This window comes from Neolamprologus multifasciatus, chromosome 18, assembly GCF_963576455.1.
Source record: "Neolamprologus multifasciatus chromosome 18, fNeoMul1.2, whole genome shotgun sequence".
Taxonomy (NCBI): domain Eukaryota; kingdom Metazoa; phylum Chordata; class Actinopteri; order Cichliformes; family Cichlidae; genus Neolamprologus; species Neolamprologus multifasciatus.
The window spans coordinates 33,843,730-33,869,327 of NC_140456.1; the positions used below are offsets into that span (position 1 = coordinate 33,843,730).

General features: G+C 43.4%; 1 protein-coding gene across 7 annotated transcripts in view; it reads left to right on the forward strand.

Moving 5' to 3' along the window:
• The first annotated feature begins 3,134 nt into the window (after positions 1-3,134).
• LOC146498441 (uncharacterized) overlaps positions 3,135-25,598 on the forward strand; it is a 34,659-nt gene continuing 12,195 nt past the window's right edge. The window contains exons 1-8 of one of the 7 annotated variants that reach the window (XM_085141113.1): positions 3,135-3,311; positions 8,073-8,157; positions 8,640-8,801; positions 20,528-20,725; positions 21,084-21,239; positions 24,330-24,407; positions 24,647-24,794; positions 25,507-25,551. In XM_085141113.1, coding sequence (XP_084997239.1) covers positions 3,250-3,311; positions 8,073-8,157; positions 8,640-8,801; positions 20,528-20,725; positions 21,084-21,239; positions 24,330-24,407; positions 24,647-24,794; positions 25,507-25,551 — 934 coding nt within the window. In that variant the 5' untranslated portion in view covers positions 3,135-3,249. Of the gene's footprint in view, positions 3,395-6,075; positions 8,158-8,639; positions 8,802-20,527; positions 20,726-21,083; positions 21,240-24,329; positions 24,408-24,646; positions 24,795-25,506; positions 25,552-25,598 lie in introns of those variants that run through there. The other 6 variants (XM_085141114.1, XM_085141115.1, XM_085141116.1 and 3 more) reach the window with 6 other exon arrangements.

Below are 25,598 nucleotides of genomic sequence, written 5' to 3' on the forward strand. Positions count from 1 at the left end.
AGCACAACAACAACAACAGGCGCTCTCTCACCCAGGAAACACGCAGGGAGAGAGCGTCACCCTGTAACCATGGCAACCGTAACGCTGCCACCTGGAACAACAGAACGTAGCTGTCAAACAAAACCCAAACAGTCCTGACCCGCCACAATATGAAACAGGGAAGTACCGCCGTGTAATCCATTTATTTCAACAAAGTAACTGTATTCTAAATACCACCTTTTTAAACGGTAACTGTAACGGAATACAGTTACTCATATTTTGTATTTTAAATACGTAACGGCGGTACATGTATTCCGTTACTCCCCAACACTGACTATATGCTTTATGGAAAGGAAAAGTTTTAAGCCTAAAAAGCGAAAAGTGTGTCTGTCTGCTGAATCCAAACTGGAAGCTGGTTCCAAAGAAGAGGGGCCTGAAAACTGAAGGCTCTGCCTCCCATTCTACTTTTAAATACTCTAACAAGTCAGCCTGCAGTGTGAGAGCGATGGAAATGACAGTTCGCTTGACATCATTGTTGATCCTGTGTCAGTGAGACACAAAAGTTGCTCTTAAACCCAGAGGCAACCCATAATTATGCAATTTCTCATCTCTTGCATAATTATGATTAAGGAACAGACCTCCCAGCCCATTGTTCCCTCAGTGGGCTGGTTTCAGTCATTATGCAAATGTCCTGTTTATAAGATTGAAACCTGCAGTGAGCTGAGACTGAAGAAGTCACCTGGATGAGTGACGAAACGTTTCTCCCACAAAACGCTGTGTCAGGATGAACAGAATCAACTTTTGGAGAATCATTCTCCTCTCCCTCTCTGTTCCTCTCTCTCTCCCTCTTTGTGCTGACAATCATCAAATATACAGTTGAAACCAGATATTCACAAACTCTTCAGATAAAAGCACTTTTTTAATTGTAACATCAAATCAGACTAAATATTTATTTTTTTTAGGCTGATAAATATAAAAACATATTTGTTAACTTTAAGAGTAAAGACAGAAACTGTCTGTATTTCTTAATTGTAAATGGCACCAAATTGTATTCAAACTGAGCCACACTTATGGAGCTCCACAATTCTTTTCCTGGTGTTTTGGTTGACATCTCTTGATTTTCCATGTCACAGAAACAGGCTCTGTGTTTTGCCTTATATGCATCCACAGCTGTGCCACCAATTTACTCACATGGACTCTACTAACCAATCAGAAGCTTCTTCAGCTCAGAATGGAATCGTCTGCAGTTTTCTTATTAATTAACAATAAACTTAGTTTATATGTGCTCCTACATTTGATGAAAGTGATATAAATAGAAGCTCTGTCTCTCCTTATTCTGACATTTAACTAATTCAAAAGATATTTCAATATTTATTTATACAAAACAAGTTTACTCTAAATTGATGTTGTACAGTAAAAAAATGTTCTTGTGTTTTCCATAAAGTGTAAATAACTGGTTTAAACTGTGAATATACTGATGTGTGTTGAAATTCCTCATTTTGCATAGAAATATACTGAACAACATACAAAGCATAATATATAAAATAACATCTACCTGAGTTTTTTCTTTGAAAGAAGCTCCTTGTGTCCATTCTTGTATATCAATACATTACTGAAACCGATTTATTTAGCCGTGGAGGGAAACAACTGAAAATATGAAATAAACACACATGTAAGCTAAGACTCTCTAAAGAAACAGCATTGTTGTTGTTCGGCTTTTCATTTCGCCATTTGTTGATTCACTCGAAGAGCAGTAACGTAATATGGGTCAAGTGATCAGTTTGACATCAATCTTTCGTGATACACCGTCATATATACATTATTTGTACAGTACGAATGATTTGCTTTGGTACCTGGTCAAATTTCAGCTCTCTAGTGATGCGCAAATCATGAACGAATCGTTCAATACTCGAGAATCACTTTACTGACTCATGAATCATGATTCACAAGCCCAACTGACTCACTGACTCATCCCTGTTGCTGTTAGCAGCAATGTATCTAGCTTATAATTAAAATTGTGGAGAAAAACACAACATCCAGTATCGTAACAAAAAAAATTCTGCTCTGAACTGGAAGAAAAAACCCTGAGTAGAAGCTCACATCAAGAAAATAGCTCCTCAGTTCACAGTAGCATCGATCTGCTAACATGCTAACAGCACATTTGAGCTACTCACCCCCTCCCTCCTGGCTCACAGCTTCTTCTTCTTCTTGGTTGGCAACCAATATTAAGGCGCATTACCGCCCCCTGGCTCACAGCTCAGTGGACATTTAGATGAGAAAATATATATTTAACATATTTAAGGAAAATACTAATAAAATAAAATAAAAATAAAAATAAATGTTTATTAAGCAATTTTGATAGGAAATTACTTATTTTTAGAAATGTTTTTGCTCTTTTTTGCTCTATAAAATAGTTAGGGTTTTTTTTTAGAATCATTCATATTAGCAGTAGGATTTACATGAAAAGAGAAACAAATTAAGTTTGAGTGAAAATGTAAATTTTTTTGCACTCTCTGGTCAACTGACTCAGTGAATCAAATGACTCAAAAAACTCTATCCACTTTGGTGAGTGACTCATTAAAACTCGATTCAGTAAAAAGAATCAAATTTACCATCACTACAGCTCTCCTCTGTCTGCCTGGCTGCGTTTCTCCAACAGCGCACTGCAGGCAGCAGCTGCCCCGCCCCCTCGCTCAGTCGCTTAGTGTCTGAGCTCGGATCATACCAATATTAGGGGGGATTTACGCACAGTGGTAAATTCCCACAGTGTGCACTATGTGCTTCGAATATTGTGTGTAGTTTTTGTTTTATACAGTTATCAGTCAAGCATCTAACTATGAAAAAATTACACTCCAAAAGATCCCGGGCTTTTGAAAAAACAACCCGGGCTTGAGCCCAGTAAGCCCCCCCTGCTTAAACCACGTGGAGACTTCTGTGGACCCAACAAGACTAAAGAAAAATTCTCATATGAGAGACGTTTCGTAACTGTCCACAGCTGTGGGTCAGGGTCAGAAAGCATGACCTGGAATCAGTACAATAGGTGGGAGGACAGTCATGGCAGCCAAACGCCAACTTTACACTTAAGTGCTGTTTTATCGAGTCCGAAATCCAGCGCAGGTTTGTAACGGCCTGGCCTCTTATTTTGAAAGGTCGGACAGGAAATCCTGTTTATTTCCTTATCAGTGTCTGCTGCTGACGCAGGAGTGAGCGCTCAGTCAAGGAGTGAGGAGGCTGGGCTGACGCTCGGCCAGTAACACTGCTGCTGCAGCAATGATGCGGTTTATTGTGGAGTGTCGGAGGACGCTGCGAGCGAGAGCCCCCAAGGATGGAGGGTAAAACAGCAACACACTCTCTGCGCTCAGTGCTCATTTTAATGTAGACTCCAGAAGACTGACACATATTCTCCAGTCCTTAGGCAAGTAGTTTGTAGTAGGCTTTTATAATATTATATACATAACTGTAAGTATGTATATGGCATGTCCTGACATATTTACCCAGATGTACAGAATGTGAAAAAGCTAACACGTAATGAGAAATGCTTTTTGTTTTTGCACATGTGAAAGCGGAGCGGGGTGTGGAGGCGACTTTGGCAGATCAAAGTGAAATTAATTGTACTAATTTAATGTTCCTGGTGATAAATAACCCACTAATGCAACGCATCAGTTTTCTAGTAGCTGGTAGTTGCTACAACAACAGCATTGTAATAGTTTTAGCAGCAGATTAAGATTGAGAATAAAAAGATTTCGATTTTTTTTTTGCAACGTGTTTTATTATCAACAACTGTAAACTAATTTATATCTAATTTTGACATACTCACAATTGTGTGTTTGAATCCACATAAAACAGCAACTGGAACACTTACAAGTAGGGTTTGGATTATCTATTTATCGATTGATTAAAATCGATTCTAGCTTGGATAACGTGATATCGATTAATTAAAATTCTGAATCAATTTTTAAATTGTTAAATTTATTTTGCCTTCGGGTTAAACCTCACAAAATTTCAACAACCACCAAACAGCTAAAACAGTAACTGAGAGCAGGAACACGGATTCTGCACTAAGACGTAAACACAAACCGCGAGCTGATCCTGATTGGTCGGCGGCTCCGCGCTTTGTGTTTACGTCCTCTTTGCGCTGATTCTGAAGCTGCAGGTTTTATCTCTCTCCAATATTGACTGAACCAGCAGCAAAAGAAGATCCAAACGACGCTTCACATTTTGCTTCACGTAAACATCGTCATGAATTCACTCTGACTTTTGCTGTTTTGCTTCCACCAGGATAAAATCACACTTCATGCACAGCTCTCTCTCTCTCTCTCTCTCTCTCTCTCTCTCTCTCTCTGTACTTCAAGAACAGTTTCCTGTCTAAAAATCTGTTTTCTGCATTATTCGCTTGCTTATTACACACAAGTCTACCATTGTTTACAGGCTGTGGGCCGCTGTGTTTTCCTTTTACTTACTTCCAACAAGAAAGCCTCATTTCTGCTGCTCAATAGGCTTCTGAACAAATTTAAACTTTTTAAAATTATGCAAAATTGCAAAACGCTTGGTTGTGTCTCTAATAAAACCTCTGTAACTTTGCTCTGCTTCACTTCAGCAGCATCAGGAAATGTTCATATGGTGATTCTTCATTTTTGATCTACTGCAGAATATTTTTATAAAATCCCAGGCCAGGAAAATCTCCTTCATGTTTTTCTGTGTTTTATCCTCAGTTACTTTGACACAAAGGCATCTGCTGTGATGCTCACACCTTGGATAAAGTCTCACAAGTGTCAGCTGTCTTTTTATATATATAAAAATATGGAAATGTACTGATGCGTAATCAGAATTATAATATTTCTGACTGTCTGAGGCAAAAATTTCCCCGATTCAATCGAATCAAATCGTGGATCGAATCGAATCAGGACCTTGTGAATTGGAATCAAATTGATTCTAGAAATCAGTGATGATACCCAGCCCTACCTACAAGTATTTATCAAATGGGTTTATAAAACCCCTTTTTAAAAAATATGGTTATGTTTAAATTGCTAACATCTCAGATAAAACACAAAAGTATTCACTCGTCTGCCTTCACACACATATGAACTTGAGTGACATCCCATTCTTAATCCATAGGGTTTAATATGATGGTGGGCCACGTTTGCTGCTATAACAGCTTCTACTCTTCTGGGAAAGCTTTCCACAAAGTTTAGGAGTGTGTGGGAATTTTTGTCCATTCTTTTAGAAGTGTTTCTAACTGAGATCAGACAAGAAGGCCAGGCCCACATTCATACCAAAGGTGGTCTGTCGGGTTGAGATGAGCGCTCATTCTTCTCACCGTGCAAGTTCTTCCACACCGAACTCGCTCATCTTTACGCAACCTACTATGCCCACATTACTCTCCAATTCATCTATCAGAATATGAATGTGTGTGAATATTAGATAGACCACTGTAGTTGCAGTCATGGACAGCAGCACAAAGATAGATGTGTGTGTGTGTAGATAGAGGATAGCTGTACATAGGGCTGCCACGATTAGTCGACTAGTCACGATTACGTCGACTATCAAAATCGTCGACGACTAATTTAATAGTCGACGCGTCGTTTGAAGCTTTGTAAGATCACAAAAGACGCAGGAATAAGTAGTAGGATTTAAGAGTGTAATAACGGACTGAAACAGAAGATGGCAGCACTGCATGTACAAGGATGCCAGCTGCCGTTAAACCCCGAAGAAGAAGAAGCTGTGTCCCAGAATTCATAGCGCAGCCCAGCTCAGTTTCCAACAATGGCGGCAGCTAGCTAGTTTTAATATTACTCTTATTATTCTTTCTGGGTCACAAAATAAACGTTTAACATATTTTCAGGCGAGAATGTAGCTGTGTAAACCTCAAATATCTGCTCAGTTTATCAAGACACCACATATTTTCAAAAGCGCTCCGACGTTTTCGGAGACGTCTGTTAGCCACTAGCTCGATAGCTAGCCGGGGGCTAGGCTAACTAGAGCCGTGAGAACGCCGGACTCCCGGCTAATCGTTTTCAAACCCACCGCCGTCTTTCCCTACTCAGGTTAAACATGATATATAAGTCACTTAGATAACTTAAAAATGTTGTTGTTTGGCTTTTTTTTAGTATTTTATTCGTTCCTGAGTAAATCGGTTTGGCTGAGATTAAAGTTATAGTTTTTACACAGCTGAATAAACATCAAGCAGACAGCTGATTATCAGAAGTGTGAGATGCTCGAGAATTTACTCCGGTGTCCTGTTATATTTTAGATAGCAAGGAGTTTATTAAACTTCACCGAAACAATCTGCAAATTTCATTAAAATTTAATAAAGTATCATCTTGTCTTTATTTTTAGTTAGCACATACCTTAAACACTTAAAGCTGTAAGCTAATGATAGTTATATAAGAGCAGATGCTGCTGGTGCAATAAGCTGTACGCTTTACGTCCAATGGATGATGATCTGATTAGTCGACTAATCGGTTGGCAGCAGGGGTGAGCAATGAAAATGAAATTAAATCATGTTTCAAAACAATTAAAGTGTTTTAAGTGGAAGGAAACAATGTTAGAAGCTTCCTTTCACTTCCTGGGGTGTCACCATGATGATGCGTGACTTACTTACTAGCAAAGCTAGAAAAAATGATTTGTCCTCTATAACCAGTACACTGAAAATACAGGACAACACTACCACACTACATGCTTATGAATGTCGAGAATGTCAAATGACATAGTTGTTGTTGGGAACATAATTAGCATGACACAGCATGTAGTGTGGGTGCAGCTGAGTAGCTGACATGAAGGGCGCAAATGTTCCAGGATGGCACTATCTGTTAATAAAAGCACCTCTGCTTTTCTGCTGAACCATCTGCAAGCCTCTGATGGTAACAGCGAGAGTACTGTCCTGTAGCTTTATCTCCCCTCCTCCATCTGTGTCTCTGATCTGGTCCTATCTCGTTTCTGTTATCACCTCATTGTTTCTCTGCATGTGCTGTTTTCTGCAGAAATGGCTGCTATTTTCATTCTGCTCAGACGGCAACACGGGTGATTCAAAGTAATCAAAAAAAGCACAAATCAGTTACTGAATCTTAGCTTGAACTGAGAGAAAAGGAGCTCCAGGTTAACCTAATCCCAGAACATGCTAACCACACCAAGTAAAGTTATTTACTCCAAACAGGGTGACATTTTATCGGCTGATAAACCGTTTTACTCTACCTGTAACTGCTTGTAGAGGAGCAGCATCCAAACTGTACATACTTACTGCACATTACAGTGCTTCGTTCTAGCTCTATTTTGATTAAGTGCACACACTATGTGGGAGATAAAGCCAAAGCTTTAGTTGTTCAGGAGTAACTACACAGAAATACACTAGAGGTAGCTGAGGATCTGAGTAGTACCTACAAAACGGCAATGCACCTATTCTCAGAGTACTCCTCCACCCAAGAACATTGGTTTTGCTTGTATAGTTGTATTTGTGCTCTTGGAAACTATTTGATGAAAACACCAGTGCGGTTGGCTAATGAAGTAGGGCAGAATGAATATTGATTGATATTGATTGCCTGTGCAGACTGCTGCTGGTTTGCCGTCCATAAAAATAGATTTTTATGGATGGCTCTCTGTCTCTCTCTCACACACACACACACTGTGTGTTGTGCATGAACTGATCATACTGCAGAGGCCAGTGGTGATGGAGAGGGGGAGAGTATAGAGAAGGATATGAAGGAAGCAGTGGTATGGCAGGAAACCGAGGAGGAGGAAAAACATGAGGGATGGAGACTTGTACAGGAGTGGGCGTTCTTCCATTGATGCACAAGTCTGCTCTACCCTCCTCTGGTCTGACTCATCTTCCACGCTGGTGCAGTCTGCCTGTGTGCATTTCCCAGCGCACACACACACGTGCGTGCAGGCGCTGACACGTTAACGGAGGGAGCTCCGCCTCCTCTGCAGTGTAGCGACAGCTAGAGAGGGGCAGCAATGGAGGAGCCAGCAGTACAGCAGGAAAAAATAGAGGGATCGTGGGAAGGAGGGCACGATGAAGGAAAAGCAGACTGGAAGAACGAATGCTCTCTCTCATCCCTGCTTAAACATTCCTGTCTACTTTGCTGGTCATCTCCCAGGGACACCGACATCATGGAGACTGATGAGAGAATCCTTGCCAAGACGGCCGAGATCAGAGTAAGAAGACCACAGCACCTAGCACTGGTGTGTGTGTTTGAATCTGTGTGTCTGTGTGTGTCTGTGCTTTTTGTCATATTTTCTGTTATTTGTGAGATAATTTGGACAGTACCTATATCATTTTTATGTGTGTGGCTGTAAGGTTTCCAGTTTGGGACCCTTCCATCACTGCATTTCCCATGATGCTCTCATGTGATGTCATGATGCTGTAGGACTAGTGATGAAGCTGTAAACACACACGTGTTCAGCGCAAGATTGCCAAACGTCCTGGTCCTTGAAATGTTCAGATTTTGGTGACTTCCCTATGAAGTGTGTTCACACGCCGGTGACATTTCTGGTGCCAGAACGAAAACCAACCAAGCAAAGGGAAAAGCTCTGTACAGTAACTCGGGCTGATGTATTTTCGTAATTTTGTTTTTTTCACCTGCGCTTTGTGTGTGTGAATGTTTCATCATCCCAGCATTTATATCGTTCTGCAGATTTTAACTGTGTCTTTGTGTGCGATGTAGGAGCTGGAGAGCGCAGTGGCAGTGGAAAACCTGGAACTTCAGGAGCAGAGGTCAGACCGCAAAGAGCTGGAGGAGACCCTGGTTAAATTAGAGAAACACAAAGAGAAACTGATACAGCAAATAAAGGGAACCAGACAGCTCTGCTATGAAGAAAGTCAGCAGGTAATGATGCACAGCACTGCTGCTCTGGCAGCGTGCGCTCTGTATTTTTTCAGCATTCAGAATCAGAAACTTTATTGTCATTGTCACAGGTACAACGAAATTAAGAATGTTCCCGATCATTGCATCATCACTAGCAATATCAAAATAGAAATAAAACAATAAAATTCAATAAATAAAATAGAATACTTAAAATACTAATAAGACGTAACAGTAAAACATTCACATACATGCTTCAGTATCCGTGCATAGATTAACACGAGTGGCGTGATGGACATTTTTTTTGTAGCATTCAGATGTGTTGTTGCAGTTGGATAACAGCTGTGTTTGAGTCTATTAGTCGTTGCGCTGATTGCCCTGTACCGTCTGCCTGAGGGCAACAGTTCAAACAGGGAGTGGCCAGGATGTGAGGTGTCTTTTATGTTTTGGGCCTTTTTAAAACAGTGGATGTTGTGTAGAACTTCCGGTGTGGGGCGAGGGCAGCCAGTGATCTTTTGGGCGGTGTTAATGATCCCTTGGAGTGCTTTCCTCTGAGCCCCTGTGCAGCTAGTGTACACGTTCACGTGATGCACAGCTGCATGAGTGGGTATCTCGTCTCCTTGACTGACACGCCGCTTTGCAAACGACGGTCAGTTTGAGGGACGTTGATGTTAACTGTGGAGGTTTGAGAGGTGGTGAAACTGTTGAGCGCACAGTGTAAGTGTTCAGAACCATGGCCAGAGAAGATGATTTTGACTGTGTCATGGTTTGGGGTTTGTGACACAGCTTTTTGAGTTTTCCTTTAGGTTTATGACGCTTTGCTTTATTAGTATGTTTTAGGGTTGAGTTCTGCTCCGCTAATATTTTGAGTTATTTTGTATTCATGTTTCCCGAGTCTCTCTTGTTCCTGTGTGTGTTCCTTCATCACAGCCCTGTGTCAAGCCCCATGTCTTAGTCTGCATCGTGGTGTGTTTCTTGTTTTATTTTTTTTTTGTGATCAACATTTTATTGATTCAAAACGGGGGGGGGGGGGGGGGGGGGCGTACAGATATATACAGCACAACTGTAAACTGCAGTAGCAAAGCAAACATTAGTCACAAGCACTGTTGGTCAAGTTACTTGAAAAAAGTAATCAGTAACTAATTACTGATTACTTCCCCCAAAAAGTAATCCCGTTACTTTACTGATTACTTATTTTCAAAAGTAATTATTTACTTAGTTACTTAGTTACTTTTTAAAAACAGGATTTACAACCTGAATAGGTGATAAAGCGATAGATCTTTCAGCCCAATTCTACTTTTTCTGCATAATCATCATACAAAATGTAATCAAATGGAAAAGTCTCTTTTTAAAACTTGTTTTATTAGTTTTAATCTTTTAACTTTATGCATCAAGCAAAAATTTAATTATCTGCAACATTCTCTGACTGGAAGAAATTAGTTTAACATTTAAACCTATTTTCTGCACATTCCAGCACATAAAATTAAATATTTTTTGTGTTTACACTCAGTCTTTCAAATAGATGCAAGTAAAACACAGCAGAAAATAAATAAAGTCAAAGACTCAGCGGTCCTTTTGCTCTATTTTCACCTGTAAAGCAGGAGTGGGGTAGGCGGAGGGTTACCCTGGTGCAGGTGTGCCGCGGTCAGTGGAAGAATCCGCGAGTTTCTCTGTGAGTTTCCCATTACGTCGTAGCTACTCGGTGCTTGCTCGGAAGTTTAGGGTTTTTTTCGCTGTAAAAAGAAGTTTTCTTCCCACGCACAACGGACACTAATGTTTTTGTCACTTTTTATGGAATCAAACTCAAAGTAAGGTCAGTACTTCCACGCTTTAAACGCTGCACGCTCATACTCTCTCTGCACTCGATATATGATCCATTGTTGATCTGCACACAGCTGTTGTCACGAACGTCGCACTCGCTTACGTCACTGTCATGAGACATTCTCGCAAAAAATCACGGTTTTAGTAACGCAGTAACGCAGCGTTCCTACGGGAAAGTAACGGTAATCTAATTACCGTTTTTGCAATAGTAATCCCTTACTTTACTCGTTACTTGAAAAAAGTAATCGGATTACAGTAACGCGTTACAAGTACCGCGTTACTGCCCATCTCTGGTCACAAGGCATAGGGACAGCAAAGAAAAAACACAAAAACACAAAGCTAAAACCAGTTATTGCCTCTTCCAGGAGATAACACTGGATGAGAAGATTTTCCAAGCTTCAACAGTCGTGGGTCGAGCTTTATTTAATTTTGCTGTGGTTTGTTCAAAACCAATAACACGGATAAGACATCGTCTCCAAAATGATTCCATACAAATGTCAGGACTGAACCATTGCTTCGTAATAGTCTTCTTTGCGGATGTGAATCCAGCGAACAACATTTTGCATTGTATTTGTTTCAAGGAGATTTCAGAGGTATCATTAAGGAGACAAAGACCAGGATTGGGAACATAAAAAACTTCCAACACCTCAGATAACACGGAGTTCACAAAGACCCAAAAATCGGATACAACAGGACAGTCCCAAAACATGTGCAAAAACGTGCCAGGTGATGAATCATTGCAGATGTGACAGTGATACGTAGCCTGTAGTTTCATCTGGAACCTCCTATAGGGTGTAATGTATGTTCTGTGTATGGTTTTGAAATGAATTAATTGATGCGCCAGGTTCTTAGAAGTCAAACTCAGATTAGACCACACTGTATCCCAGTCTGTATTAACCTGTAGTTCTCCCAGTTCCCTGACCCAAATAGATTCAATGGGCAGGGGCTTTATACCATGTTCGGCTAATTTGTTGTAGATTTTGGAAACAGAGGGTCTGCCAGAGTTAGGCAAGATCCAGTCCAACATGGGATGAGAGGGAAGAGGACAGTCCCAGGGGACACCATATGCTTTTAAAGCTGATCTGAGCTGCAGATACACAAAGTAAGAAGATGCAGGAAGAGAAAAACGTGTCCTTAAGTCCTGAAATGAGCGAAGGCCTTGGGCGTTGAATAGATCATCAAAAAGGTTTATCCCGAGTGAGAACCAAGAGGGTTGAACAAATGGTCGGAGTTATGCCAGAGTGGTGAACTTTTACAAAATTTAACTGGAGCACCTAGCCGTCTTTCTATTTTCCTCCATACCTGTATAGAGTTGGCAATAATAGGTCCAAATTTGTTGTTGTTGTAGAGCGTATTGGCAGGAACATTAGCAAACAGAAGATCTTGTAGTCTATGCGGTGCTGCCTTGGCGGATTCGATCATTTTCCACGCAGTATTAGCATCTGGGTTTGTTTCCTGTTTTATTTTGACAGTCTCTTGTCCCATGTTCAGTGTGTTCAGTTTTGCTTCCCCCTTCTCGTCTGTTAGATTATGACCTGCTGTGTTCCCCAGGTCTCTCCTCTTTGCTGTGATTTCCCCTTTTGTATATATTATTTGTTTTACTCTGTCAATCATTGTGATCTCTCTCTTGATGTGTGCCCTGTCTGTGTGGTAAATCGCTGTTCTGCTATGTCTGTTTAGTTTTTGTCAGTTAGCCTCCCTAGTTTTTTATTTCTCAGTAGATCCAACAATAAAACTAAGTTCAGTCCTGCCTGCATGTGTGCACTTTGGGTCTGAAACTCTGCCTGTCTGAGACATAATTTACAGCAATATATGTTATTGCAGTAGTATTGTTATAATATCGTAACATGGGGTGTCTGTTTATTTCCACCTCTTTTTATATATTTTTATATATACATATAAAAAATTCCCTTCTCACCCTTGTGGGTTGTCAATCATTCAAGCTCTGGTCCTCTACCAGAGGCCTGGGAGCTTGAGGGTCTTGCGCAGTGTCTTAGCTGTTCCTAGGACTGCGCTCTTCTGGACAGAGATCTCCGATGTTGTTCTGGGGATCTGTTGGAGCCACTCGCCTAGCTTGGGACTTGCTCCACCTAGTGCTCCCATTACCACTGGGACCACTGTTACGTTTGCCCTCCACATCTTCTCGAGCTCTTCTCTGAGCCCTTGGTACTTCTCTAGCTCCTCGTATTCCTTCTTCCTGATGTTGCTGTCATTTGGAACCACTATATCTATGACTACGGTGTCCGGTTGGTTAGCCACCACCGTTTTGTCCATCTGTATCTGGAAGTCCCACAGGATCTTAGCTCGGTCATTCTCCACCACCCTTGGGGGCGTCTCCCATTTTGACCTCGGGACTTCCAGGCCATATTCGGCACAGATGTTTCTGTATGAGGGAGCTTGGTGAGTTTGTATCCTCTGCTGCTTCTCTTCACTGTGGGGTCCCACAGGGTTCAGTTTTAGGCCCGCTTTTCCCCCTATATCTCCTACCCCTTGGCTCTATTTTCAGGAAACATGGGATTTCTTTCCACTGTTATGCTGATGACTCCCAGATTTATTTCCCACTTAAAAACATAAATGGCTTCTCAGTAGACCCTCTGCTCAGATGCCTTGATGAAATAAGGGCCTGGATGGCTTTGAACTTTTTACATTTTAATGAGCAGAAAACAGAAGTGATGGTTTTTGGTGGTGCTTCTGAGACCACTGCTATAAATCTTGGTTCACTGGCACAGTATGTTGAACCAGTCATCACTAATCTGGGAGTTAAAATGGAGGCAGATCTTAAACTTGAAAGCCAGGTCAGAGCTGTTGTAAGATCTAGCTTTTTTCATTTGAGGCAATTAGCCAAAATAAAGCCCATCTTATCGAAACAGCTTTTTGAGACAGTAATCCATGCCTTTGTTACATGTAGGCTGGATTATCGTAACACACTTTATTGTGGGGTTAGTGATGCATCTATTAGGTGTCTGCAGGTTGTGCAAAATGCTGCAGCACGTCTTTTAACTGGAACAAGCAAGTCTGAGCACATTACCCCCATTTTAGTTTCACTCCACTGGCTACCTGTACATTTTAGGATTGTTTTTAAAATTCTCTCATTTGTTTTTAAATTTCTTAATGGCCTGCCCCCCCCCCCCCCCCCCCACCTCTCCGAGCTACTACAACTATATACACCTGCCCTCTAAATATAAATACAGACAGGAATATAATTCTAGAATAAATAAACTTAAAAAAATAAACTTTCACTTTAAATATTTTGCTCTCCATAAATTTTGGATTTCTGATTTGTCTATCTCCTCTGCTACAGTAACACTTGCTTTCACAACAGCTTCACTTTGTGATTTTGCTCTGGTTAAAAACGTCTGCTGAAATGTCAGATTCTTCTTTAGCTCTTCTACTTTCTGTAGTTTCTGCTCTGCATTTAGGTTTTTCAGCTTATCCTGATGTTTTGTCTCATAGTGCCGTCTTAAATTAAATTCCTTAATTACAGCCACATTAGCTCCGCTAATAAAACACACGGGTTTACCGGCAATGTTTGTAAACATATATTCAGTCTCCCATCGGTGCTTAAAGGCTCTGTTTTCAGAATCAACTTTTCTCTTCGCCATTGTGAGGGGCTAGTTTCGCAATTTGCTAGCTTCGGGAATGTTCCCAGCTAGCGTAGCGTTCAGCAAGGAGGCTGCAGCGCTGCATTTTGGGATCTGTAGTTTGTGAGTTATTAGCGCCTCATATCGCCAGGCCATGCATAACAATAATTTTAAGTCTATATAAAATGATAAATGGCCTTGAGTTTGACACATGTGGCTTATGCTATTTGCATGTACAGCACTTTGTGAACTCTGGTTTTATGTTAAAGTGCTTTATAAATAAAGATGCTATGCTATGCTATGCTATGCTATGCTATGCTATGCTATGCTATGCCAGCCGCTTGGTTATGGCATTCCCTTTATGCCCTGCCTGCTAGCATCTTGACCCTGCTGTGCTGGATTGTCTCAGGGGCATCTTTACACAGCCTGCACCTGGGGTCTTACCTAGTGTGATAGACCCTAGCCTCTATGGGTCTTGTGCTGAGAGCTTGTTCCTGTGCTGCCATGATTAGTGCCTCTGTGCTGTCTTTCAGTCCAGCTTTGTCCAGCCACTGGTAGGACTTTTGGATATCAGCCACTTCCTCTCTCTGCCGGTGGTACATACCATGCAGGGGCCTGTCCTTCCATGATGGTTCCTCCTCTTTCTTGGGTTTCTGTTGGCTCAAGTAGTCACTGACCAGGCAGTCAGTTTGAGCTATATTCCTAATGTAGTTTGTTGTCTAATCCTGGACTGTGGTGCTGACACTCACCAGTCTCTGACCTCCTTCCTTCCACTTACCATACAGCCCAAGGGTGCTGGACTTGGGGTGAAACCCTCCACGCATGGTCAGGAGCTTCCTGATCTTGATGATAGGCTTCTAACCTCCGTTCTTACCTAACAGCCTCTTCAGGTACTTGTAGCTGTCCTTTATGTCTGCATTGTTGCTTTCTGGTAGTTCGATCCCCTCAGTTCTGACTACCTTCTCTCTCTTTGTTATCATCCAACTACACTTTTCCAGCCCGAACAACATTCCGATGTCATTGCTGTATATCCTGGAGGTGGCTGACGACTGCTCCATTCCATAGTCAGTATCCATAGCCAGTCTTATCAATGATCTCACTGAGGGGTTCAGAACAGTAGTGAGGACAGAGCATCTCCTTGGTAGATCCACTTGATGATGGCTTGTGCTGTGGGTTTGAAGTTGGACTCTAGCATTGTCTGCCACATCCCCATTAAGTTCCTGATGAAGGCCCTTAGGGTTATGTTGATCTTGTATAGTTCTAAGCATTTCAAGATCCAGGTGTGGGGCATCAAGTCATGGGCCTTCTTGTAATCAATTCGGCAGTGCACAGATTGGTCAGCCTAGTCCACCAACCTAGCTGGTGTTTTGCGCCTCTGGTATTCTTGCCAATTCCTTTCTGTGCCCCACTCATGTATTGACCCATGTGCCTGTTCATCTTAGCCACTATGATGCCTGACAGGAGCTTATATGTGGTACTGAGGAGGTTATTGGCCGGTAGTTGGATGTCACCGATACCATCTGGGGGCTCTTAAGGATCAGAACAGTCCGGCCTTCAGTTAGCCATTCTGGGTGTCTCTCATTGACTAGCAGCTGGTTCATCTCCGCTGCCAGACGCTCGTGGAGTGCACTCAGCTTCTTCAGCCAGTAGGCGTGAACCATGTCAGGGCCTGGTGCTGTCCAATTCTTCATACTGGCGACCTTTGCTGTGTTCTGTTCTTAGATCCACTAGCTAATGAGCATTGCTGTTTTGGGTTGTGTGCTTCTCCCATATGCTCTTATAGTATTGCTCTGTCTTCCAGCCTTGGTGATGCTATTCTTACGATAGGACACAGTTGTCCCCTTTGGAACTTCACGTTGGGGGTTCAACGTGAAGGTGTGTATCCAGTAAGGGTCAGCAGGCTAGGCACCCATGCAAACCAAGCCTATCTCGGAATATTTGCAATATATTTAACTGAAGCCATAACTGTTATGGCTGTTAACTGAAGCCATAACAGCTTGGACTTCACCAGGTCAGGTGTTGAGGAACCTGGACTGTCAGGAGTAATGAGAAATGGACCAAGATAGTAGATAGTTGTTAACGAATAAGTTCAGCTGGTTTGGTTTGCTGAGTGACGGAGGGAAGTGACTGACCATTGAGAGCATTTACAGCTACCAGAACCTCACAAGTTGTTGCACCGAATCTCTGTCAATCAGACTCTGCTCCGCACCTGCCTTCAAAAGCACTTGTAATGAATAGGTCCTGGTCTTGCCACACAGGGTGGTAGGGAGTTGCATACGGGGACCCTCGGCATCTGGAGAGGCACTGCCCACTTAGTATCTCCACAGTTACTGGTAGGCACTGTCTTTTGGCCAGACAGGGCGAGAGGCCAGAAAATGGCCCAACAAACCGCAATACATACACAACCGCTCCTCGAACCTCCTCCAGCATTTCTCTGATGTCAACCTTGTGCATCCCAGTTGCATTGGCTCAGAGGGAGGCAAAGCAAATGCAAACAAGGAAGACTGGGGTCCTTGAGGATCAGGACTGTTCAGCCTTCAGTTAGCCATTCTGGGTGTCTCTCATCGACTAGCAGCTGTTTTATCTGTGCTGTCAGACACTCGTGGAGCTAGTCAGAAAGGTCCGAGGAGCAAAACGAGTGGAGAAGTGCCCACCCCGGTCTTGTAACCACTAACCCCCTTCTCTCTCTTTCATGCAACCGATTGTCAATCCTGATTGCAAAATCTGCTAGGCTTTCAAAACACCTGGGTTCATCCCGTGCAGCGAGCTCAAAGGGTTTTCTTACCCCCCTGTCTCTGTGCCTTTAACACGGATGTGGCGTTAATAAGGCACGGCGGGACCACGGAGTATCGTTCACAGCCATTTTATTGAACACACCTCACCACCACACACCACCAACCCCTGAGTCCCCGTGTTTTAACACGGCGGGTGTGATTGCGGATGCCGTGCAGGTGCGTCCGCACGGCACCGCAGACCACGCCCCACCACACACCCCCATCGCCCGATTGAGGCCGGGGAGTCATCCGGCCGAACCTACTCCCCCACCCCACCGGTTCCCAACCTTGGCACAGAGCAAAGTCCGTTGCGGAGGCCGCCCACACCTCAAATGGCGGCGAGCCTTGTCCGGGGTTCGGCCACGCCTCCAGCAGCAGTGGCGAAACTGGTCCGCCGCTGCTGCTGGAGGCGTGCCGGCTACCTGGCAAGCCGGCACGACCCCGCCGGCCCCGGGAGGGGCTCACTACCGGGCGCATCTGACGCTCCGGGGCAGCTCGATCCTCGACCTCGGGCACAGGTCGAGCAGGCTCCCCTGGCACGGGGACCGCCATCTCCCCTCCCGGTTTCTCCACCTCTTCCGGCTGGAGCGGCTCGTCCGCCGCTGGCTGGAGCGCTGGCGGGAGCGCTGGCGGGAGCGGCTCGTCCGCCGCTGGCTGGAGCGCTGGCTGGAGCGCTGGCGGGAGCGGCTCGTCCGCTGCTGGCTGGAGCGCTGGCGGGAGCGCTGGCGGGAGCCCCTCCCGCGACTCCTCTTCCTCCAGCCGGCGCAGACCCTCGCGCGCCTCGTCTGCCGCCTCCGGTTGGAGCGGCTCATCCACCGCTCCCGGCAGGAGCAGCCCTTCACCTGGCTGTTCCCCCTCCTCCGGCAGGCGCAGATCCCCGCGCGCCTCGTCTGCCACCTCCGGCTGCTGAGGGGCCTCACACGGCTCCTCCACCGCTTCCTCGGGACACACCTGTGGGGGTGGCGCCCAGGCCCAGAGCAGCGGCGCCAGCTCCCCAATCCTTTCCAGGTGGCGCTCGGACTGGTCCTGCAGCTCTTCCTGCTGGCGACGCACCTCCGCCGCCTGCTCCCGCTGGGCGGCCGCCATTTCGGCCACCCTCTGGGCCAGCTCCTCCTTTTCCTGGCTCCGATACGGACCCGCCGTGCTGCCTCCTGGGTTTCGGCACCAATGTGGCGTGAATAAGGCACGGCGGGACCACGGAGTATCGTTCACAGCCATTTTATTGAACACACCTCACCACCACACACCACCAACTCCTGAGTCCCCGTGTTTTAACACGGCGGGGGTGATTGCGGATGCCGTGCAGGTGCGTCCGCATGGCACCGCAGACCACGCCCCACCACAACGGAAATTAATGGAGAACTCGGCTACAGACCGGGTACTGTCAAAGGCCAAGCAACTGATGGGCTGCTTCATCTGTGCACAAAGGATGGTGGAATAAAACCTTAAAATCTTGGAGGAACTGTGCATAAGTAAGTATTTCTAAAGAATGTCACCAGGAGGCAAGATCTGACCCATTACAAGTCAGGGTCCTGAAAGGAACCAACAATTATTTATTCTCTTGAATTAGCATTAGGAAAGGCCCTGGGAGAGTGCTGGAATAGCAGAACAGAATGAAGAAGAAGCCTCTGCACTGGCCCACCTCCCCTGTAAATGGTTCAGGAGAGGGGAGCGCAGAGAAGCGGAAGCTAAGAGTGTGGGTGCACTAGCCAGGGACAGGGTTGCAGAAGCAACTCGTTGCAAAAAGGTTTCTCGGATGGTCAACAGGGTGTTGTTCACCCTGCCTGCCTATTGCTCGGACTCACAGAACTGTCTAACTAGACTAGACGCCTTTGGACAGCTTTCTGTACTGGCTTTCTTCTTCGGCGCCTTCCTAATTGCACCTTTTTGCGGCTCCAATAGTTGGCTATCCTCCCTCTGTGCTACCTTGACCTTGGCCTGTAGTCTCCTTCTCCATGGAGGGTACTGCTCCTTGTGGCTGTTCAACTTGTAGCCAAGATTCTCACTGTTCATTGCTGCCGTGGTGTAGATCAGCTTGTTAGTTTCGGTAACCGGCTATGGAGGATCCAGGTTTCAAGCTTCGCCATGATCCTGTCTTTCACTCAACAATCCTTCTTCTATTGCACATGGGCTTGGTACCCAATCTCAGGTGGGGGTAATGGTATCTCCCCCCTGACCTGTCGTCCTGGCTCCCCTTTGCTATACCATGTGTGTTGTACCTCTTCAATTTCTAGCCATGAGAGCGGTCCCTTCTTCCGAATGTTGGAACATTGAGCTACTAGTTGTTTTGTCATCAGTGTGGATGCTGGGTACTGAAGATTCCATAAGAATCGTAATCATATTCGTGTAACCCCTTCCACTGGGGTTACTTGTGTAGAGCATTCCAACAGTGCACTATTTTTGTCTCTTGCCCACGATGCCTTCTTGTTCCTGTAGCCCACTTCTCATCTGGGTGCCCTGGTTTCTTAACACCTGATGCGGACCTTGTTAATCCGGGCGATGTCCGAGCCAGTATGGCTTCATATTTATCTAACTCTCTCATGTCTGCGGTAGGCTTGGTTAGCATGGGGGTCTAGCCTAGGACTCTTATTGGATACAGTCGCTCCAGGCGGAAATCGAACTTGCGACTCCCGTTCCAAAGCTGTGCAGTCTTACCATTATACTTATAATCTTCACTAAAGCTGCTTCTTAATTAATGCTTATTTAAATAATTAGTTACTGCTAAACGTTCCTCCAGGTGTTTCTTTTTCGTACCACTTAAGCATGATTTGAACTTCTGCAGGAAATCTACGTCCTAGTTTATATAGTGAGCCAGCCCGTTCTCACTCCCGAGGCGTAACATGCCGACGTTTTGTCACGTCCCGCGGCGTTCCTGAGGAACGTGAAAGGAGACCTTCGGCGTTCTTATGGTACGTGGCGGGTTATGGGCGAAATCCAGTGCAATGACGCTCCCGCGGTAATAGACGTTCCAGCCCTGTATTCCAGCCCTAAACCTAACCTTATCCCTAGCCCTAACCATAACCTTTTTCCTGACCTTAACCATGACTTTAATGATGTTAAATAGCGTGTTTCTAAGCGATTTGAAGAAAAAGAGCAAACATGTGTAGATTGAGTCCATACGGTTCTCATATTTCCTCATTTTTCCGAGGTTGTCATTTAGGAACGTGGTGGGTAGCCGAAAACGTAATATGTTGACGATTTGTCACCTAGCCTAAAATGTGACGCTTTGGGAGTGAGAACGTGTTGAGTGAGCAGAAATTCCTTTTATCCCTACACGGCAACCTTCCGCACCATTCAAGTCATCATGGTATACAGTAACATGACATGGAGTTACATTCCTTGGGAGGTGCAAGTCAGGTTACATTGAAGGTTGCAGCGTAGTTAAAATTGGGCTCCAGTTATGCGTACGTTACGATGCAATCTGACGCAGACGTATAATTCATGTGTTACTGTTCTAACCTTGTGTTGCTCTTATCAGTCTCATCAGAAAGACATTTCACTGCTCTTAAATTCAAGATGAGCTAATACATTTGTTGTTGTAGCCCACTGGACTGACTGAGTCCTGTCTTGCCAGATTCTATCTCTGCAGGCAGAGGAGGCACAGAAGGAGAGCCAAGTGGAGGAGTATGAGAGGGAGCTTTCCAGAGCCAGATGGAGGCTGAGGAAGCTAAGAGATGAGGTGAAACAGGCCAAGAGGAAAGTGGAAGAGGCTGGAGAGCGGAACAGTCCTCTACAAGACTCAATCAGACAGTCTTATGAAGAGATCCTGCAGGTACAACGATCACTACAAGGATGTTTGAGTGCATCTGTCCATAAAGTGTTCATATCAATGATTTCTATTTTATTAATATCACGTATCCCTTAAAGCTTTGAAAAATGGACCATTTTTTTTACATTCAGCCATTTTTATCTGTCCATGACTGCACTAAGAAAGTGAATGAAGTAAATAACTATTCCCTTTTTTTGGTAGGAATATAGGTTTTTTTCTTCTGATATGAAAACATAATTTTTGCATTTAATTATCTCAAATAAAATATGTGTTGTAAAAAGAGGGAAACATGTATCTGGTTTCTTAAGTTTAACAATACGAGTTTTCAAGTTCACCCCACTCCTGTGTGTGTTTCTTGCAGGAGGAGCACACCCTGTACTCTCTGTCAGGAGGTGCAGTCACTCCAGAAAGCCATCTGGATGAATCATCTCCTGCAGACACCACTGAAGATAATCTGCCTTCTCTGAGGCCATGGGGAAGGAGCCAATCACTGCCCGCCTATGCTGACCTCATAATGGTAAATGGCAATGATGATGGCGAGTACACCTTACTGAATATGAATGACAAGTGTGATCTAAAACAATACTGACGATTCCTAGAAGTGTTTAGAAACTATCATCTCCACATTTATTCACTATGTTCTGAAAGCAGATTTCTCCAGTGTTCCTTAAAGGAGCTACTAGCAGACAAACTGGACGCTGCGGAAAGAAAGCCCATGGCATGGATAGCTTTTTTCATGTATTTGGAAAATAAATACTTAGTCTTCTTTGACAAATAGATGTCGTTAGTCCAACAAAACTATAATGAATTGAATATTCTTGTATGGGAAATACACCTCAGATTTACATGGCTGCCTCTAATACACGTTATACAGCTGTGACCTATGTTTCTCTCTGGACACCATCTGTCAACTGTTTCAGATCATCTGCTCTAGGGCTTATCAGTCCAGTCCTGGACAGTTGTTTGATACACTTAAAATAATTAATTCATTTTTTTATCTCTTTCCATAGTCTCATGGATCTACAGTCTTTTATTCTGTGGAATTTAGAGAGATTCTTGGGCATGATAACATGACACACTTCACCAGCAAAAAGAACAGCAGATCCTGGAAGTTTAAATACGACATATTTTACCTGCCGCTCCCTAAATCTTTGCAGGGAGCATTTTGCAGTGTTGTAATAACCAGAGACCAAAGAGAGTCAGTGACACTCAGTGATTTCAAGCATCTACGGGTGTGAAAAACACTGGTCCCACATAAACTTTTCTCAGCTTTGAGACTTAGAGCTTTTTATTGTCATTGTGCAGTTTCTTGCACAGTGAAACTGGGTAGCTGGACCACAAAGTTGCAAAAGTAAAGAGAAAACAATATACAGCGAGGGGAAAAAAATGCAATATATATGTGTACATATATGTGAGTGAACTATATACATGGTGTATGGGATGTTAATTCCACTGAGACCAAAATATTGCACAAGACCAAAGATATTGAACAGAACATGGAAAGACCGAGATATTGCACATAGTTGATTAACAGCAGCTTCAGAGCGTTGTGGTAATATCATCATATAAAAGCTGCATTTTCTATTTACTTATCCATGTCTAAGATTTTAATTTGTTTCACGATCTGAAACATGAAAGTTTTACACATATTCATAAATATTGCATTTGTCAAGATAAAAATCTGTCAAAAGACTGTGCAGAATGTCCTCTTTTGTCTTTGTAACAGCAAAATGAAATAATAATAATAATAATAATAATAATAATAATAATAATAATAATAAAAAACAATAACAATAATAATAATAATAATAATAATAATAACAATAACAATAATAATAATAATAATAAAAACTGTGGAACCAGTGTTTCCCAACCACTGTGCCGCGGCACAATTACACTCTCCTCCACTAGAGGGCAGTAAAACTACCTCCTCTAATAAAATGGGTTGCCAACTGCCAGTAAAACAGAAGAAAGCGAAGAAGAAATTACATAATAGTCATGCTGTGAGATGACACAGCAATAGCAATAGATAAATATTTGAAAAGAAGAAGTAGTCAGTCTGGCCTGGGCCCTGGAGAAACCAATTCTGCTATACCTGGTGCGCGGGCAAATATGATCAACATGCTTTTTGTGACATTTTTGTTTGGTGGTGTGATTTTTCAAATATGTGCCCATGGCTCCAAAAGGTTGGGAAACACTGAGCTAGAAGATGGCGGGATAGAAGAGCACACTCCCAACGTTCTAAAAATAGCACACGGCAACTTGATTCACCAAAGTTTCTTTTGTGAAAATAAGAAATAAGAGTGAGGCCTTCAAAATGCCGAAAAAAGAGGAAAAAATAGAAAGAAATCTATGCAACACAAGCTACACACAGACGACCAGATCTCACCTGCTAACAGCATCATGGAAGATAATGGCAAGCAAGCAGAGGCTAGTGGAGAACAATCAGAGGACTAAAAAAATTCAGAAAAGACAACAGAGAGGATATAAGTAAAACAAACACGAAAGTGGAAGAGGCTGAAGAAAGAATCATGAAACCCGAATACAACTTAATGAGGAAGCAGTAACTGAGATGATGAAAAAAATCGTCCTAAAGGGACGATCCAGAAGAGAAAACATTAGAATATATGGCATTAAAGAAGGATTGTAGGAGGAGTCTCCATCAGTAGTGGATTTGCCTGACTCCACTGAGCTACAGGTGGAAAGAGCACACTGCACTCTGGTGCCAAAGCCACCACCAAATGTGGCGCCACGGTCCATAGTCATAAAGAGGCCCGGAAGAGGCCTGACCGAGCAACAGGCGCCAGGCCCCACTAAGTAGCCACCAGGAGTGAGCTGTTACATACCTGAGCGCCCAGCCCCGGACACCAAGAACCACCAACGCACCGACCCCTGAGGGCATCAGTCACCGGCAGGGAGTGTGGTGAGGGGAGATAGGCCTCCACACTTTGGAGGGCCTGGGAGTTCCCAGAGAGGTGGAGTCTAAGACCCGACCTGACATATAGACACAGACAAACAGGCACACACAGACACAAACATGCATTCCCACCCTCATGCACACATATACAAACACTCAGCACTCACCCAACGTAAGGATATAAGAACCAGTCCATTTACCATTTCACTCATTTACACACACATTCATACTGCCATTTGTGCACTTACATTATATCTGATCCAGTGGCTGTTTGGCATGGATTATCTTCTCCAGGGCATTTCCACATTTGGACTGGAGGAGCCAAGGCTTTTTAAAAACACTGCTTAACAAAGTTATTAGACCATAAAAAGATATTTATACAATCAAAACACAAAACAAGTATTTTAGAAATCTATCAAAAATGAATTTAAAACGAATATCTGTATTTAGCAGGGAAATATAGATATGAATTTACATGTTTTCTCTGGGGAGTCAAAATGTGGACTATTAGTGTGTGATCTGGAGTTGTTTGTGATCTTTTTTCTTCAGTATATTATTCTATGTCTTTCATATTTATGCTGCAGTTTTCGCAGGTTTTTATCATGGAGAATATTTAAATATGTGTGTCTTGCGTTTTCTTTTCTGTGACATTTTAGTAACCATCTCTCTCTGTGCCTCCAACACCTGCAGGGGGGCAGTGGTTCACCTTTCTGCAATAATCTAGTCGGTACCAGAGAAGAAGATGACAGTGGGACCAGCTCACCAAAGGTAGCTTCGCTCTTACAGAACATGTCGTGTCATGCATAGCACGAATTATGTGCAAAACATTTTAGGCTAAAATCCATCCAAAAACTTGACATCGTAATTAGCGCTGACTTTATTGATATGAAATCAGTTAAAATTAACCGGTGTAACTTGGCAGCACCAGCTGTCACTAGTCAAAGGCATCCTTCTTAGTTTTGGACAGAGCCATGGTGTTGTGACCTTTGGTTGTCACGTGTCCACAGATGGATAGGTCGGACATAGAGGATGGCCTGGAGGAAGGGGACCTCAACGCCGAAGGGGAAAATGAAAGAGACCAGGAAGAGTTCACTATGAACCCCAACCAGCTGGACTTCTACCAAGCCAACCCCTTCGCCCGCTGCCAGTGTGACCGTATGTAACAAATTCAGAGGCTGAGCTACTATTGCTGTCGTGGATTTCAGACTTTGGCACTCTTTTCTCTAATTTACTTTGAAAGAGGTGACACGCATTGCTGGATTGGAGTGGGTATCCGTTCACTTTGCATTGCAGTACTGAAAAGTTAAGAAAAGTTGCATTTCTGGAACATCAACCCCAGACAGTTAGATCTGAATTATTCAAATGCTGTGCCAATGCAAATCACTCAAGAGTGTGACTTTGTTTGCTTGGGTAGTTTGGCATCAATTTGAAGAAGTGGTTGATCATTGCAATACCTAATCTTCCTGTTAGACTATGAACATACTCAAGCGCTACGGCTACACTCAAAAGTGATGTAATTGAATTGTTTGAGGGTTAAGGTGGTAATTGGAACTGGACATGAACTATGGCAGCCAGAGGACTGGTTGAATTGTTAAAATCCAGCCTCTGGGTTGGTGGAGACTACAGCTTTTTTCTGTCAGAAGGGACAACTTAATTCATGCACAAGTAGAACTTTTCCCATTAGGACATCGGGCAGCTCTGATCCTTGGGCTGTGTATGTGGTTCAAACTCTGGAGTAGGAGAGGACTAGAGTAGGGGCTCAGAATGTAAACCAAACTAATCATATATGCTTTTGTTACCTATACTTTTTGTTGCAGTGGTATTAATAAAGTACAGTGATTTCATTTCTTTTACACATGATTTATAGATGACCTCTTCAATGAAGACCTATTCCTTAAAACAGACTCATCTGGTGAGTTATAATAGACCACTAATCTAAACAGTACTTGTTCATTTTGT